At 34.3% G+C, this 18535-nt stretch overlaps 2 protein-coding genes across 7 annotated transcripts in view; one reads left to right on the forward strand and one right to left on the reverse strand.

Annotated features, from left to right (window-relative positions):
- LOC126967043 (facilitated trehalose transporter Tret1-like) overlaps window positions 1–12649 on the reverse strand; it is a 31142-nt gene extending 18493 nt beyond the window's left edge. For 2 of the 6 annotated variants that reach the window (XM_050811364.1, XM_050811363.1), the window contains exons 1-2: window positions 6903–7086; window positions 5444–5582 (exon numbers count right to left, since the gene is read on the reverse strand). Coding sequence is in view for 4 of the 6 variants with exons in the window: in XM_050811358.1 (XP_050667315.1) it covers window positions 3815–5181; window positions 5444–5582; window positions 6903–6962 (1566 nt within the window). In the remaining 2 variants the exon portion in view is untranslated. Of the gene's footprint in view, window positions 1–3690; window positions 5182–5443; window positions 5583–6902; window positions 7087–12610 lie in introns of those variants that run through there. The other 4 variants (XM_050811360.1, XM_050811359.1, XM_050811358.1 and 1 more) reach the window with 3 other exon arrangements.
- A 1382-nt stretch (window positions 12650–14031) lies between these two features.
- On the forward strand, window positions 14032–17510 carry LOC126967049 (facilitated trehalose transporter Tret1-like). The gene is made up of 3 exons (XM_050811374.1): window positions 14032–14235; window positions 15232–15370; window positions 15609–17510. The coding sequence occupies exons 1-3, from the start codon at window positions 14176–14178 to the stop codon at window positions 16970–16972; spliced, it is 1563 nt and encodes a 520-aa protein (XP_050667331.1). The 5' UTR covers window positions 14032–14175; the 3' UTR covers window positions 16973–17510.
- The last annotated feature ends 1025 nt before the right edge of the window (window positions 17511–18535 follow it).

Raw genomic sequence — 18535 nt, forward strand, 5'->3', positions numbered from 1 at the left:
TGGTTCTCCTACGGATCTCCTCATTCCTGTTTCGTCTTGCAGGGAAACTCGAGCATAGCCCTTTTCATTGCCCTCTGAGCGACCATGAAATTTCTCATAAGGTCTATAGTTAACGAATACGTCTGCGTTCGTAAGTCGAGTTAGTAAGTCTTTTATATGCTTTTACAATACGATCTCAGAAAATGTACAAAACAAATGTGTTACGAAATTTAAAATAATTTTTAAAAAACGTTTGTGTGGGAAAGGTTATTAAACGTTTAACGTTTAACTTAAACGTTTTTCTTAATGATACCACAGACTGGCAATGAAGCTGATGTCGGCAGGCTCTTTAATTATAAATGTTTAATGTACGATATTACATTGTAACCCATATTTTATAGAAAAAAATAGCCCGCTGAGTTTCTAGTGCCCGGTGTGAGGCAGTCTTTTTTGAATGAGTGGTAGTTTTTGACGTTCAATTAGTGATTTTGAATTCTAGTTTGAAAAAAATATTTGAATTTAAATAATATATCAAATATATATCAAAGGTAAAGTACAAGGCGCTCCTTTCGAAACTACTATCATTTGGGATTCGTGAGAGTTTATGCAAATGGACATCCAGCTACCTCACTGGACGCAGCATAAAGTCGTTTTCGATGGATATTGCTCGACAAAGCTTGGCAAAGCTGGAGTTACCCGTGGCTGTGTGCTTTATCCAACACTGCTTCTTCTGCAAATCAATGATATGTTGGATGCCTCTAACATGCATTGCTATGCAGATGACAGTACTGGAGATAGCGTATACGCAAGTCGTGTAAGTCTCACAGAAAGTCTCACAGAAAAACTCATGTTTACTATCCAGTCCTCCCATGAGTAGTCAAGGAATAGGGTAAAATAAACTTGTTCATATTACTTATACATATTCTATGTATATACCTAAATATAATATAAATTATACAACAGATTTTTGTACTCAAAACAGCCAAATTCCATTTTTACAACACTAGTTCAAGAAAGTGGTGTTTTTGCTGATATTAAACCAACAGCACACAAAAATTAACTAATTAAAAAAATATTATGCGATGGCCGATTGTCAAAATATATTATGACCGACACTATTTATTGTATGTACAACATTTAATGTTCTAATTACACTTTCATTAAAACAAAAATCCTCCGAATTCCACCTTCGCACGACACGTCACAAGTTAGGATATCATATCCTCACCATCTGGATGTGTGGCGGTCCTCCACAGTGCGGTTTTCAAGGACCTTTCTTCCACGTACTACAAAGCTGTGGAATGAGCTTCCTTGTGCGGTGTTTCCGGAACGATACGACATGGGTACCTTCAAAAAAAGGGCCAACACCTTCCTTAAAGGCCGGCAATGCTCCTGTGATTCCTCTGGTGTTGCAAGAGATTGTGGGCGGCGGTGATCACTTAACAACAGGTGACCCGTACGCTCGTTTATCCTACTATTGCATAAAAAAAATTACTTGTAAAGATTTTGTATGTTTGATCGACGAGTTTATATGTGTATGAGTGCATGTGTGTATATGCCTATGTTTTAAGTCGTTATCAACTACTTGATTACAATATACTTAAAATGAATTGCTCTTTGAGACAGGGGTACGGCAGACCACCGAATTCTGGGCATAAATAGAATGAATAATTGGGATATTAAAAAGGGCATGCCTTGTACGTTTATTCGGGACTCTTAATTGCATGATAAAGATTTAAGTTCGGGGTAGTCAATTTCGTTATTGCACAGGTAACACAGAAATAACATATCGAGTAAAGTTCGCCGGTGTTTTTAACCGACTTCAAAAGGGAGGAGATTCTTAATTCGATCAGTGTATCGATGTATGCACACCGTTTACTCAGAGATTTATGATCCGATTTACGTAATTCTTCTTTTGTTTGATGCGAAATACATGCCACTTGGTCCCATGAAAATTTTACATAGTTTGGCCCAGTAGTTTTCATTTTTTGAACATTTTTTATGAATATTTTTGTCTAACTGGGTGATATAATTGTTTTTTTTGTGTATGGCTTTTTTAAGAGTTTTCCTTCAGGTTGATGATATATTGTTATTATTAACTGCCACTTAAAAGTAAAAAAAAACTACGTTTAAAAAAACCGACATCAAAAACTGAAATGTATCAAATAACTTAAAATGTAATATAATTAATCTCTTATGCAAACCTTTACCTTTAATATTAATAACATACCATTATTTGTGTGTGCTACATATTTATAGCTTTGAAGTCGGTGCCAAGCCAAAGGTAATAGTAGGTACCTACACTCGCTACGCGTGACTGAGCGGGATAGCTTCATCTAGAACAAAACAACCCAAGCGGACAGACACGTAAGTAAGCTGACTATAATATAAGTTTTATTTTGTTTAGGGCTTGGCACCGACTTAAAACCTATCTAAAGATAGCAAATATAAATAATAATATGCTATTAATATTAAAGATAAAAGTTTGTATAAGAGGTGTATTATATTACATTTTTAGTTATTTAATACTTGTCAGTTTTTGAAGTCGGTTTTTTTAAACGTAGTTTTTTTATTGCATTTATTTATGGTGGCTACAGGATTCCAAATAACTAGAACCATAATGCCGAAGGCGATATTCTAATTTCGTCACTATATTATGTCCTATAATATGGGTTTCAGATATTACTGCAGTATTCTAAGACGCTACGAAAATATGCGAAGTAAAGAAAATTTATGTGCGTGAACATTAATGCTCGGGGAGGGTTTCTCCGACTCTGGTAGAGTCGTTACCCTCCTGGGGTAAAATCTTTTTAAGTTCCGCTGTCATATTAAAGTGGAGTAGGGGGAATGGACTCGTGTCCTCGACACTTACCTATGCGAAACATAGCGGCACTAGACCGCTATTTCACGCCGGTATTCTGTGCGATTGTGGTAAGTAACCCGGACGAGTCTGCTCCGATTGTGCTGACGTCATAAGACGGCAGCGTGACTCTCCCACTTTTAAAAAGCCCCTAGTCGCCTCTTACGACATCCTTGGGCCTGGGTCTCCCCTATTCTTTTTATGCCCCGGGGAAGCACAGGGTAAAAATAGAAGTAAACGAAATATAGTGTAAACATAGAACATAACAAAATATATGGAACACATAAGCCAGGATAAATAAGACAAGAGCTTAAAATTTAATTTTTGTAGTTCGCTACGCCCTGTGTGCTAAAAGGCATTACTGGCATTTATTTTCTCAAAATTAATTTAAATATTATACAGGCATAATAGCTATTGCTATAAAATAATCATTATCTTGTCCCAGACTGTCCGATCACTTAGATATTTAGCTTTGGAGTAGTAGGATTTACGTCAGAGCCATTTTGAATAGAACACAGAACAGTGACTGGGACTATATTATATAAGTGTCTACATTTTCCCCCTTAAAGCTTTTATGTATTTTATGAAGCCAACTAGAATTAGTTACAGGCAATCCCTTATTTATAGTGTTAAAATGTCTTAGGTAATAGGGTTTATTGTATCTAATTTGATTTGCAAAATTTCCTATGTAGGTAAGACAGACTATATTAGTACGAGTGAAGGAATAAGTATTTTTAAGCGATAAATTCTTTACGTCTGCTGAACATTTTATTTCAATTGAGCTGTTAGGGTGAAGTTAGCTCAAGTTCAGTTGAATATGTCGAATAAAAGCACATCAAAATATGGAATAGTGATTTGAATTTATCCAAAAAATATTTGAACAACATAACTATTGTTTATGTAAGGTCATACATTTCTTTGACAAAAGCTGAACTCTTAAATACTGCTAACATAAAACTTTTTTATTTTTCTCAGTTATCCGCTTCCGTTATCTATAAGCAATTCAATACGTTGATCTTGAATTGCAAAATTTTCACCTCGACAGACATCTTCGCCAGCAGTTCCATTAAAGACATTAGTTGTGTGTAGATCTACATCTGCCTTTACTTTCTGTATTTCGGTTACACTTCCTTCTATCAATCGTTGTATTTCTGATAAAGATCTGTCTTTTGTTTCTGGTAAATATTTATAAACTAATAGAACAACAATACATGTCGCAAATCCAAAATACAAAAACACAATATACATTTCAGCATAGCCAAATAAAAATGGTGCAATTTTTATAGTAGTACCCATTAAAATAGATAAAATGATTGAATTTAATGTAAAATAAATGCTTCTGTATTTAATTGGTGCTAATTCTCCGTGTATACATGGCACTAATACAATTGGACCGATGCTAATTAGGGTTGAAAATGTCGTGAGCAACGTAATAGTTAGATATTGATTTAAAATAATAATTGAGTATTTAACAAGATACAAATAACATGACAATATAAATAAACTCATAGCTCCCATTAAACTTGTACATATAAGTGCTGCTTTTCTCTTAATATATTTCGAAAGAGCACAACCAACATACATTCCAAGGACAGCAAAAATATCTAATATTAACAATCCGTTATATGCAGCCACTTCGGAAGTTGTTATTTCCTTAAATATTGGAATTGCATATGCAAAACAGGCTAGTTTACCAGTACAAATAAAAAGAAGACTTGTCAAACTCGCAAACAAAATAGGCTTATAAATTGTTTTTCTTTTTATTATTTGAAAAAATTTCATGAAAAAGTTTGTTTTCGATAGATTTCGATTTAAATTGGATTGTTTAACTTTATTTAGTTTGATAAGACATAATAATTCGTTTTCAGAAACAGCATCATGTCCATTCAGCCAACGATGTACTTTAATACATTCATCAAATCGTCCTTTACTAGCAAGCCACAGTGGAGATTCAGGGCAAAAGAAAATAGTGGAACTCATCGCGCAACATACCAACATAAGAATTACAATATTTTTCCAATAAAAGAATGTTCCAATTGCATTGGCGACTAAAACACCCCAAAAGTATGTTGCAACTTTCAGTGTTAGAAAAACTCCTCTATATTTAGGTGATGTATATTCCGTAAATATCATAACTGATATTGTTGAAACAGCGCCTGGAAGAATTCCAACTATTATCTGGCCGCAGAGGATTTCAATAATAGTGGTGCTGTAGAAAATTATAACGGTACCAATGAATACTAAAGTCCATAAAAGAAACGCAGGTGCCCGTCTTCCAAAGTAGTAAGCCATTATTGATAATATTATAGTCCATGGTATAGATGAATAGGCCGTAGTAGACGCTGAAATAAATGCCATGCCAAAATAACTGTTATTCAATAATTGAAAAAATATATAATATGTAAAACTATAAATGATGATAATCCATCCATAATATAAATAAAATTTAAACAACAATAATATGCTTATGTAGAATGAATATTTGATGCTTCATTTTCGAAAACTGTTTAAGCACTTTTACAAGAAAATTATTTGTTTAGTTATGTTATTATTATTGATTTAATAATTTATAATTAGAATTCTTGCATAGAAAACACAACTTACTTAACCAAGACTCCATTTCTAAGGTAATAACTTCAGTTTTATTAGCCTCCTTTCGTATTTGTGGTATGAAAACAGTCGGAGCTCCAAAATACAGGCCATAGCAAAAATGTAATATTGTTTCCCCGGAACAAATGTAAAACTGAAAATAAAATAATAGTAGTAGTGTATGATGAGCGCATGATGCGGTGACCGTAGACGCGCGCTATCGGCCGCTGCAGTTGTAGGCGCACTGTCTTATGCCCGATTGGCTAGCGCTTGCTACTTAAGATACAAGTAAGCATAAAATATAAAGTGTCGGTTGCGCAGTAGGTTGAACCGTTGACTCTCACCACGAGCCACCGATTCGATGCTGGCCTGCCACGTACCAATGCGTTTTCGGTTTTCGAATTCATATGAACGTTAATTCGATGCTTAACAAGGTCGGCAATGCTTAGGTGATTCCTCTGGTTGTTGTTTGGAAGTATGGGCTGCATTAATCACTTACCATCAGGTGATCCGTATGCTCGTCTGTCCACCGTTTTCTTTTTTTTAAATTTATTTTCATAATAAAATAAAAAAAAGAATTCCACCGTTTGATGAAATTTAAATAGGGCAGATTTTGCTCCACTAAATTGTTAAATAGGTAAAGATGAGTATATTGCATTATATGTGCAATTTAGGACCAGATCCGAACATGAAATTTTTCTATAAAGTTGTAATAAATTCCATTTAAGCTGACTCTGTAAGAGCAAAGGACAAACTCAAGGTATGCTTATTCTGAGTTGTACACTAAAGAAACCATTCGAGATATAAACTTCAGGCGATTTACACAAGCGTTCTAAGGCGAGAATACCACAGACAGAATACGATGCGTTAAAAGTTAAATACACTGTTAAATTTGCTTTTGATAATTAGTGTCGTGTGCGGTTAGAATTAAACGTAATAGAATCCAGTAATATTACAAAAGTACAAAAATTTTGTAAACAACATTACAATTAAATCTCTGACTAAAAATGATACAGAGGTGACTGAGTGCCGTACAGAGTTCGCTAACTCAAGGCGAAAAAATAATTGGCAGGGACAGAATCACATGTCTACTGTGACAGAATAACTACTTATATAACTATACTTGTTTGTGCACCTTGGTGTCGAGACATTTGGCCCTTGAGGGCCTGAGAATTTACAAAATACTATCTACGCGCTTCAATAGGGCTGCTGGAAATCTAAGCTCTAGCAGCTAATTCGACCAACGGATCATTCTATTCAACGCGCAAATGCTGGAAGAATTCTTGGTAAACTTCCCCGTATTAAAAGTTTTAATTTCAAATAATCACATGAAGTGCTGTAAATATATTTTGAAGCAGTGTTTAGTTTTGAATTAATTTCTTAAAAAATATATTGTATCAACTATAATGAATTGGTAAATGAGGAGTAGCTTATATTGAATTTATATAATAAAAAATAAATATGAAAAACATACTTGTCTTAAAAATGGAAGCCAGGACACGTCCTTAATCTCATTTACGTGATTGTTTTCCATTGCAATACCAAAAATTGATCTCTTAAAATATAACTTCACATAGAAATGGTTTCCAGTTTCAACTGGTTATAAAAACAATAATAGACTGTACCATCCAAATGACAAAGAACATTTACAATTACTATCAAGTGTTGCCTGCAAATATAATTAAATGCCCACTATACGAATTATTTAATTATATCGATTACCATAAGTTTTAAATTTATTTATCTAAACCGGTCTGAGAAATGACTACTTATCATAGAAGTGAATATTTTTGACTAGATTAGTGGTGGTTTAGGATGCTGTTTTATAAGAAATACTTCTTTTTTAAATAATTAGTGTAATTTATTCACATAGGTATAGTTGTAAGGGAAATCGTGAGCAAGCCTGCCCTTGCGTCCATGGCCTAAAAGCAGATAATCACCTATCAATACGTTAACAATCTGACCATTGTATAAAACTTTCATAAAAATTTTAGAAGTCTTGTAATTTGTTTAGAAACTCAAAGAAAAGGTTGCTTTAATTTAATGGGTCCCTAGGATGATCAAAGCGTTCCGAACTGCAGGAAGAACGGGCTGCTGTTAGGTATAAAAAGACATAAAAACATTTATTTTCACAAAATTGATTCATTTAAAATTCTTTTTGATGTCATTTTTTATACTATTACCGCTACCGAAACAAATAGCACTCTGATAAAGAAGAAGCGGCGCAAGAAACTCTTCCAGGATTCTTTTTTTTGCAGTCTTTTGAATAAAATAAACAATATTGTACTGTCATTTCTATTGCTATAAAATAATAATGATCTAGTCCCAGGCTCTCAATTATTTAGATATTCATCTGTTAATAAACATTTAAATTTATTTACAGATAATGCCAATAAACAGTGGCTGCGATTTTATTATAAAAGTGTATACAATTACCTTTAAAGCTATTATGTATATACGCTTAATAAGGAAGCCAACTAGAATTAGTAATAAGCAATCCCTTATCTCTTGTGTTATAAAAATTAAAATCACTATTAAGAACAAAAAAGTGTTTATAGCATTTATGTGTCCCTCTTGTTAATTCTGAAAACCAAAGTCATTCAAAAGGTAGGAAGTGATCAACAGTTGACATTGTTTACGTCAAGAACCTCTAACAATGCAATTATTAATGTTAGTTGATCATTCTAACTGCAAAAGTATCTAATTTCATTTACTGACATGCCTCTGAATATACTCCCGGTCTAGTTTATACCGGATATTACAGTCAACGTTTGCTACATTTCTCACTCGATATTCTTGATATGCATACGTATTGGGGTCTTTAATAAATAAACTTTAACTGACATTTCCTAAATTCTTTAGTTTTTTCAGACGAACGGTCTAGTCATGATATAATCAGCAATATTCAAATTACTCTTGATGAGGTAAGAAAATTACTAAAAACTCTTGATACATCAAAAGGCCCTGGTTGTGATAAAATTCCACCAGGTTTTCTGGTCGTTTGTTCTGCATCACTATCAGCGCCTATAACAACAATTTTAAATCGCTGCTTTCTTAAAGGATATTTCCCAAAAATATGGAACACTGCTAATATTATACCTATTCATAAAAATGGATCTAAAGCATCCGTTGAGAATCACAGGCTTATATCAATTCTTGGATTGGATGGATGGATGGATGAGGTTTTACTTGTACAATCGGTTGCAAGCTGTGGTCTTGGCTGGGCATCGTTCTGACCTGGTGGATGTTCATTCTGGAGTTCCGCAAGGGTCAATTTAAGGACCATTATTATATTTATCCTACTTATATTATATTGATTGACTGACTGTTTCCAGTTTGTTAAGTTTCTTATGTATACTGATGACATTAAAATTTACGCTCATATAAAGACTGAAATAGAATCAATAAACCTTCAGAACGATTAACTCAGACTGTGTGACTATTATCATAATAATCGTATTAGAGTCGATGCATCTAAATGTTTTCAAATCAACTTTACGCGAAAAATAAATAAAATTAGAATAGCAATAAAAATTACTTGATGATCCTTTAACACGAAGAAATAGCATTAAGAACTTATGAATATTGTTAGTTACAAAAATATCAATATCAGATCACATTGCTACAATAACTGAAAAAGCTTACAGTAATCTAGGTTTCATTATACGTGTAAGTCAACCTTTTTTAAGTTTAGAGTGCATAAATGTTCTTTACTCCTCATATTTTCGTAGCGTCTTAGAATACTGCAGTTATATCTGGAACCCATATTACAGTACATAATATAGTGACGAAATTAGAATATCGCCTTCGGCATTATGGTTCTAGTTATGGGGAATGCTGTAGCCACCATAACTTAATGTAATAAAAAAAACTACGTTTAAAAAAACCGACTTCTAAAACTGTAACGTCAAATAACTAAGACAGTAATATAATACACCTTTTATGCAAACCTATACCTTTAATATTAATAACATACTATTATTTACATGTGCTACCTATTGATAGGTTTTAAGTCGGACCAAGTTAACAAAACAATATGTTTCACAAGTCAAGAGTGTTTTAAGAATCAACACTCTGGATTCTAATGGGACTTGTTATAGATAACTCATGCAATGAATTAATACAAAAACATCATACGCTTTTGGTCGACCAAATAAATATTCACGATTACAAAATATTGATAATGTATTAGAAGTGTGATTTTGTTAAAGTTAAAACCACAGAGGTTTGTCCGGCATGACTACAACGCATTTAGGCATTTATTTCTCAAAACTGATACTATTATCGTCTACAATTAAGTATTATTTCTTATAAATACATAATTTAATAATAATATACTATAAAAATACTTAATAATAAATTTTACAAGAGCATTTTTGCTCATAGATAATGGCAAAGAATATGTAATAAAGTCAAAGTCAAATAAACTTTATTCAGTTATGCTTAATTTAAGCGCTTATGAAACGTCACTATAAAAATTTCTTTTAATTAGTAAATAAACCATTTGTTCGGAAAAAGTAGAGCACGTGAGAAGAACATAGAAGACACTCGTTTCAATCATAAAAGTATTTTACAATGTGAAATATACAAAATAAATTAGTTTGTAAGGCGCTGCATCAAATAAATGAATTGTGTTAGTTAAAAGCGTTTTAAATACCAAATATTTCATAAAAAGAAATAAAGAATAAACTGTATAAATATAAAGTATCCTATATTAGATGCATCAACCTTTAGAGCATGAATTAATTATTTGTGTAAGAATGCTTCGTGAACATGATGGTTGTGATAACTGTCACAATCAGTAACCGCAATAGTTCAAGTAGTTATGGTACGATCATACTAAACACAGTACACGTGTATATAAGTGGTGTTGCTATTTTTATTGCCTATAATATAGTTCTTGAATTAAAGTTTGTTTTTTCGTTAAAGCCAGATAAAAATCGCTTGATATTAACAATTAAAAGTAAAACATGCTAAATTTAAATTTAATCACTAACTCTGATAATTTTATTGCTTAATGGCATGTTAATTAGAATGGGGGATGGGTATTCATTTTCAATATATTTTACTTACCTGTTTTACTTAGTAATCATATACTGAGGCTCTATGGCTTAATCTTAATATATAATATAAACCCATTGTCCTGATGTTTGGGAGTGCAGTTTAGTGCACCTTGAGAGATAGGATAGTTTTTACTTCGATTTGGGACGCATAATTTTTTTTTACTGCACGGTTTGACAGTTCTGCTGTGTTACCATTTCATTGTAACAACAGTGAGCATATTTTACGAAATAATTCTTGATGTTTTCAAATATTATTAACAAATTCATAAAAAACAGTATTTTATTTATTATATACAGATTAACGTCTGTCGGGTCTGTTAGTATTTTATTTTATTTTTTAATATTGAAGTATTTAATATATCTTAATACAATTTTACACAAAATAACGATTGATAATTTGCTTCAAATATAAACCATTTGTGTTAAATAGACAAACACCTGCCTTTGTGTTAATGTGTCAAACAATCATGTCAATTAATTTAGTTAAACGTTAGCTAATTCAATTTTCTTGTCACAACAAACGAGTGAACACGAAAGACATTGTGCAAACAGTTGAACATGTAATGTTGGATAATTCTATACTTTCTTTTTAGAATTTTATTTCAGAGTTCTTGCATATTTTTTAGATTATTCAAATTTTTTTTGATTAATGCGAATGTCACACGTTAAAAAACAGTGTGTGTTCATGACTATACGGCTAAAGTGAAAACTTCATCTAGGCTTTTTTGGATTTTTCAAGAATCCTGAGTGGCTTTTACAGGGCAGGACGTATCAATTACCATCAGCTGAACGTCCTGCTCGTCTCGCCCCTTATTACCATAAAAAAACATGCAGCAACTGTTCACAAGTCGACGAATGTACCAGTTATCGTCGGCCATAGTCAGGAATAAACACAAAATACATTGTAAGATAAGAACGAGACACAATTGGTATTGTTCTATCACAGTGAGAGAAAAATCTTCTTAATATTTAAGTAGATTTTTCATTTTTTTTTGCTCCTTTGATTGTTCAAGGCACAGACTTACAATACAGAGAAAAAGATCTCAAGCAGAGATATAGCAAGATAGAAAAAGTAGGTAAGTTAATCTTTTGTTACTGTAACCGATTGTCATTGACAAGTCCTAACCACGATCGGGCCTTGGTATTAGATTCAAATTCAAGTAGTTTTATTCAAAATTGGATTGAAAATCACTTATTGAACGTCAAAAACTACCCATTCAAAATACACTGCCTCAGACCTGAGAAGAACGGGCGCAAGACATATTATTTTTTTTTTCAGAAGAGGAACACAAGCGAGCCTACGGGTCACCTGATGGTATGTGATCACCGCAGCCCATACTTGTAACACTAGAGGAATAACAGGATCGTTGGTGAACTTGTAAAAGGTCAACGTACATATGAATTCGAAAATCGAAAACACATTGGTTCGTGGTGGGCGAAGATTGCACCGGTTCAATCTTCGCTTGGTGGTGAGAGTTATTTATTGGCGCGTTGATTTTTAAATTTGTGACGGCATCAATTAATCTTCGATTTTTTAAGTCTACGATAAGTTGATGGTGGTTGAGAAAATCGGCACCTAATATTGATTTCGTGACGTCAGCTACAATAAACTTGAATTTGTATGGTCGACGGAGGTTGAGATCGAGTTCTAATGTTTTCTCACCATGAGTTGAAATTCTTGTGTTGTTTGCAGCGTACAATTTAAATGGTAGAGGCGTTGCCTTCAGGCCTAGTTTTCTTGGTAGGACGGATATATTAGCACCGGTATCTACTAAGAATGACATCTTTGTTTTCTTGTCTGTGACAAAAAGGCGGTATGAAGTGTGAAGGACGCCGGGTTCCGCCGCAGCTAACGTCCGTTCTAGTTTCCCGATGGCTCTTTCTTGAAGCTGCAGGGCGTAGTACAACGTCGTGCTTGACTACCAAATCGGCGATGGTAATAGCAGTAAAGTGTTGGTGAGCTATTGAGTGTGCGGGAATGGTGTTTTGACGAAGTTCTATTGCGAGATGAGGAGCGAAATCGGTGGCGATGATAGTGTTGAGATGGCCTTGACTTGAGTTCGGTGACTTCTAGTGATAGTTTTCGTATCTCGTTAATAAGGAATTGTGTGTGATCTACCTGATTTGACGTCGATGATTCTGGACCTGATGCTGGTGGCTGGCTGGAGACAGCTGGTGGCAGGCTGGAGACGGCTGGTAGCTGGCTGGAGACGGCTGCTACCTCCTGGATTTGCTCCATCATCGTGTCAGCAAGCAACGCTAGTTTCTCCAGCGTGGACTTCACGCTGAATGACTCGCTGACGGCGAGCACGGAGCGGACGTGGGCTGGCAGCAGCTTACTCCACATCATGCGGAGGGTGGAGTCAGTAACCTTGTCCCTTGCAAGGTTACGCATGCGTCGCAGTAGCTGTGAAGGCTTCTGGTCTCCAAGCTCCATCTCGGCGAGTAGCTTCTGGAACTTGCGGCTGTCGGATTCTTCATACACTGATATGAGACGTTCCTTGATTGCTGAATATTGTTTGTATCTCGGTATGTTAAATAGGAGATTTGTTCGATGTCAGCCTTTTCTAATTGGACGAGCACCATCTGTGTCAGTTGGGCTTGACTCCTCTTGAGATCATCGGTGGCGGCTTCAAAGCTGTGATACCACAATCACGGATTTTCCCGCCAAAATGGTGGTATCCGCATCGACAGTGAAATGGTGGAGATTTCTGTCGCGGTGGGCGCTGGGAGTGGCTGAGCCTGGTTTGTGTCTTCCATTTCTTCGTCGGGTTGATATTCCTCGAGCAGAGATTCGTCGAGCAGGAATTTGTCGTTTCGGCGAGCTGGTGAAGCTGTTCTTCGATGTGTAGCCGGGCAGAGGTTCGGTGTTCTTCTGTTCTGGCTTCCTTCCGTCGGCGTTCTTGTTCGGGCTTCCTTCCGTCGGTGTTCTTGTTCGGGGTCCTTCCGTCGGTGTTCTTGTTCGGATTCCTTCCGTCGGTGTTCTTGTTCGGGGTCCTTCCGTCGGTGTTCTTGTTCGGATTCCTTCCGTCGGTGTTCTTGTTCGGGGTCCTTCCGTCGGTGTTCTTGTTCGGATTCCTTCCGTCGGTGTTCTTGTTCGGGGTCCTTCCGTCGGTGTTCTTGTTCGGGGTCCTTCCGTCGGTGTTCTTGTTCGGATTCCTTCCGTCGGTGTTCTTGTTCGGGGTCCTTCCGTCGGTGTTCTTGTTCGGATTCCTTGCGTCGGTGTTCTTGTTCGGGTTCCTTCCGTCGGTGTTCTTGTTCCGAAATGTTGGTTCCGCTCAGAATGTTTGGGTTTTTCAAGTATCCTGAACGGCACTGCATTGTAATGGGCAGGGCGTATCAATTACCATCAGCTGTACGTCCTCGGCTCGTCCATCATTTTCATAAAAAAAAGCAGAATCCGTAACTACATACACCACTTATCCAGTCAAACATATTCACTTCTGTGATAAAGAGTCATTTCTCAGACCGGTTTAGATAAATAAATTTAAAACTTATTGTAATCGATATAATTAAATAATTAGTATAGTGGGCATTAAATAACTTGCAAGCAACACTTGGTAGTAATTGTAAATGTTATTTGTCTTTGGATAGTACAGTCTTTTATTGTATTTATAACCAGTTGAAACTGGAAACCGTTTCCATGTGAAGTTATATTTTAAGAGATCAATTTTTGGTATCGCAATGGAAAACAATCACGTAAATGAGATTAAGGACGTATCCTGGCTTCCATTTTTAAGACAAGTATGTTTTTCATATTTTATTATAATTATATAAACTATAATACCATATTTTTTTTTAAATCAAAACAAAACACAGCATTGAACTTTATTTACGGTACTTAATATGACTTCATGAAAATTAAACATTTATTAGGGGGAAGTGTACCAAGATTTTTGGCAGTATTCGCGTGTTGGATAGAATGATCCGTTGGTCGAAATAGCTACCAGCTTTTTTTGTCAAAGATTTAATTGTAATATTGTATACAAATTTTTACTTTTGTTGTATATAATATTCTTAAGTTACTGGATCCTCTATTAAGTTTGATTCTAACCGCTGACGATATTTATCAAACTCCAATTCAACAGCGTTTTTCACGTTTAACACCTCGTATTCTGTTTATGATTTACTCGCCTTAGAACCCTTGAGATGCATCACCTTAATTTTTATATTTCGAATGGTTTTTTTAGTGTACGACTCAGGATAAGCATACCTTGAGTTTGTCCTTTGCTCTTACACAGTCATCTAAAATGGAATTCATTAGAACCTTATGAAATATTTCAAGTTCATATCTAGTCCTAAATTATACCTATAATGCAATATAATCATCTTTTCCTGTTTTACAATTTAGCAACACAAAATCTGCGCTATTAAAATTTCAGCGAACTGAAGAATTTTTTATTATTTCATGTTTTTATAGAGGTGGACTGGTGAGTGATGATACGGTTCATCTGATGGTACGTGATTACCGCAGTCCATACTTTCATACAAAAACCGGAGGAATGACAAGTGCGTTGCTGAACTTGTTAAGTGTCGATTAAACGTTCATATGAAATCGAAAACCGAAAACACTTTGGCACGTGGCGAGGATCGAACCGATGGCTCCGTGGTGAGAGTCAACGGTTCAACCTAGGCTTTTTATATTTTATGCTTACATTTGTATCTTATGTAGCAAGAGCTGGCTAATCAGATCGGCCACCAGCGGATCATCATACACTATTGCTATTATTCTATTTTCAGTTTTACATTTGTTCCGGGGAAACAATATTACATTTTTGCTATGGCCTGTATTTTGGAGCGCCGACTGTTTTCATTCCACAAATACGAAAGGAGGCTAATACAACTGAAGTTATAACCTTACAAATGGAGTCTTGGTTAAGTTAGTTATGTTTTATGTTAAAGTTTTCTATTTATAGATTATTAATTTTATAAAAAATTACATAACAAATAATTTGCTTGTAAAAGTGTTTAAATCAAATATTCATTCTCCATTAGCATATTATTGTTGTTTAATTTTTATTTTTAAAATGCTTCGATGATGATCATTTATAGTGTTACATTAGATTAATTTTTTCAATAATTATATAACAGTTAATTTGGCATGGCATTTATTTCAGCGTCTACTATGTCCTATGCATCTATACCATGGACTATAATATTACCAATAATGGCTTACCACTTTGGAAGACGGGCACCTGCGTTTCTTTTATGGACTTTAGTATTGATTGGTACCGTTATAATATTCAACAGCACCACTGTTATAGAAATCCTCTGCGGCCAGATAATAGTTGGAATTCTTCCAGGCGCTGTTTCAACAATATCAGTTATGATATTTACGGAATATACATCACCTAAATATAGAGGAGTTTTTCTAACACTGAAAGTTGCAACATACTTTTGGGGTGTTTTAGTCGCCAATGCAATTGGAACATTCTTTTATTGGAAAAATATTATAATTCTTATGTTGGTATGTTGCGCGATGAGTTCCACTATTTTCTTTTGCCCTGAATCTCCAATGTGGCTTGCTAGTAAAGGACGATTTGATGAATGTATTAAAGTACATCATTGGCTGAATGGACATGATGCTGTTTCTGAAAACGAGTTATTATGTCTTATCAAACTAAATAAAAGTAAAATATCAGATATTAATCGAAATGAATTGAAAACAAACTTTTTCATGAAATTTATTCAAATCATAAAAAGAAACACAATTTATAAGCCTATTCTGTTTTCGAGTCTTACAAGTCTTCTATTTATTTGTTCTGGTAAACTAGCATGTTCTGCATATGCAATTCCAATATTTAACAAAATAACAACTTCTGAAGAGGCTGCATATAACGGAATGTTAATATTGGATGTTTTTTCTGTCCTTGGAATGTATGTTGGTTGCGCTCTTTCGAAATATTTTAAAAGGAAAGCCGTACTTATATGTACAAGTTTAATGGGAGCTATGAGTCTATTTATATTATCATGTTATTTGTATCTAGTTAAATACTCAATTGTTACTTTGAATCAATATCTAACTATTACGTTGCTCACGATATTTTCAACCGTAATTAGCATCGGTCCAATTGTATTAGTGCCATGTATACACGGAGAATTAGCACCAATTAAATACAGAAGCATTTATTTTATATTAAATTCAATTATTTTATCTATTTTAATTGGAACTACTATAAAAATCTTACCATTTTTATTAAGATATGGTGAAATTTATATTGTATTTTCGGTTTTTGGATTTATGACATGTGTTCTTGCTCTATTAGTTTATAAATATTTACCAGAAACAAAAGACAGGTCTTTATCAGAAATACAACAATTGATAGAAGGAAGTGTAACAGAAATACAGAAAGAAAAGGCAAATGTAGAACACACAACATATATCTTTAATGGAACTACTTGCGAAGGTGACTGTCGAAACGAAAATTTTTCAATTCAAGATCAACGTATTGATTTGCTAATAGATAATAGAAATGGATAGGTGAGAAAAAAAATGTTTTATATTAGTATTATTAAAAGTTCAGCTATTGTCTAAGAAATGTATGACCTTATCTAAACAATTGTTCATTATGTTGTTTAAATATATATTATTAAATAAAGTAAATTTATTTAAATTCTTAATATCCTTACCATAATCTGTCAAGAATGTACGATTTCATCAATGTCTTTAGCAATCGTACACCGAAAATCTATTTAAACCGTTCAGGACAGTAAACCAACATAGGTTGAACTTTTGTACCATTGCTTTGCAGCAGAAACAATTCCCACTCTGACATCCATTTAGTCGGAATCGTGTGCAAATGAATGGTAATCTCGTAACTGGTAGGTTTCCACAAAAAAAATGAACTGAAATGTCTTAAGAAACCAACAGTGAATATGTTTACGATCACACTTTATAATGACGGCTGTAAGTTGACAGAATCTGTATAAGAAACTACAAATTGTGTGTGTATGTACTTATACTTATTATATAAATATTCATTACTTATTTATTATCAATAATAAACATTTGAAATTTATCACCTTTTCTCTTTTTTTTATCATCTTTATTATAATATTTACCGCCTAGAATAATAGTGACAATAACATCTATTGTTTTTTTTTACAGTACAACGTTAACTTTGAAGTATTTTTGGTGGCTTAATTAATAGTGTGTACATGTTGCACTCAGACTTTTTCGCTGTTTGATATTTTAATATCAATTTAGTTTACTAAATTTAATTTCCTGACGCATACGTTTTCAATTACGTCTACGAGTCTCAATATATAAATTATAACCAAAACGCTGACAGCTTCTTCGTCTTGAGTCGACGGTCACTTCAAATACGGACAGCCCAAAAAGCCGCAACCGTAATAGCTCGGTCGATTGCCTCGTGTAGCTCGTCGATCGTGCTGGTTGTCGGGCTCAAATGTTAGTTGTTAATGTTAGTTGATCATTCTAACTGCAAAAGTATCTAATTTCATTTACTGACATGCCTCTAAATATACTCCCGGTCTAGTTTATACCGGATATTACAGTCAACGTTTGCTACATTTCTCACTCGATATTCTTGATATGCATACGTATTGGGGTCTTTAATAAATAAACTTTAACTGACATTTCCTAAATTCTTTAGTTTTTTCAGACGAACGGTCTAGTCATGATATAATCAGCAATATTCAAATTACTCTTGATGAGGTAAGAAAATTACTAAAAACTCTTGATACATCAAAAGGCCCTGGTTGTGATAAAATTCCACCAGGTTTTCTGGTCGCTTGTTCTGCATCACTATCAGCGCCTATAACAACAATTTTAAATCGCTGCTTTCTTAAAGGATATTTCCCAAAAATATGGAACACTGCTAATATTATACCTATTCATAAAAATGGATCTAAAGCATCCGTTGAGAATCACAGGCTTATATCAATTCTTGGATTGGATGGATGGATGGATGAGGTTTTACTTGTACAATCGGTTGCAAGCTGTGGTCTTGGCTGGGCATCGTTCTGACCTGGTGGATGTTCATTCTGGAGTTCCGCAAGGGTCAATTTAAGGACCATTATT

The sequence above is a fragment of the Leptidea sinapis genome, chromosome 12 (genome assembly GCF_905404315.1).
Source record: "Leptidea sinapis chromosome 12, ilLepSina1.1, whole genome shotgun sequence".
Lineage (NCBI taxonomy): Eukaryota > Metazoa > Arthropoda > Insecta > Lepidoptera > Pieridae > Leptidea > Leptidea sinapis.

Bases quoted from the DNA above. Each gene is read 5' to 3' on its own strand.
- LOC126967049 (XM_050811374.1), top strand. From the start codon at position 14,176: ATGGAAAACAATCACGTAAATGAGATTAAGGACGTATCCTGGCTTCCA. The intron at 14,236-15,231 runs GTATGTTTTTCA...TTCTATTTTCAG, and splicing joins GGCTTCCATTTTTAAGACAA to TTTTACATTTGTTCCGGGGA. The intron at 15,371-15,608 runs GTTAGTTATGTT...CATTTATTTCAG, and splicing joins ACAAATGGAGTCTTGGTTAA to CGTCTACTATGTCCTATGCA.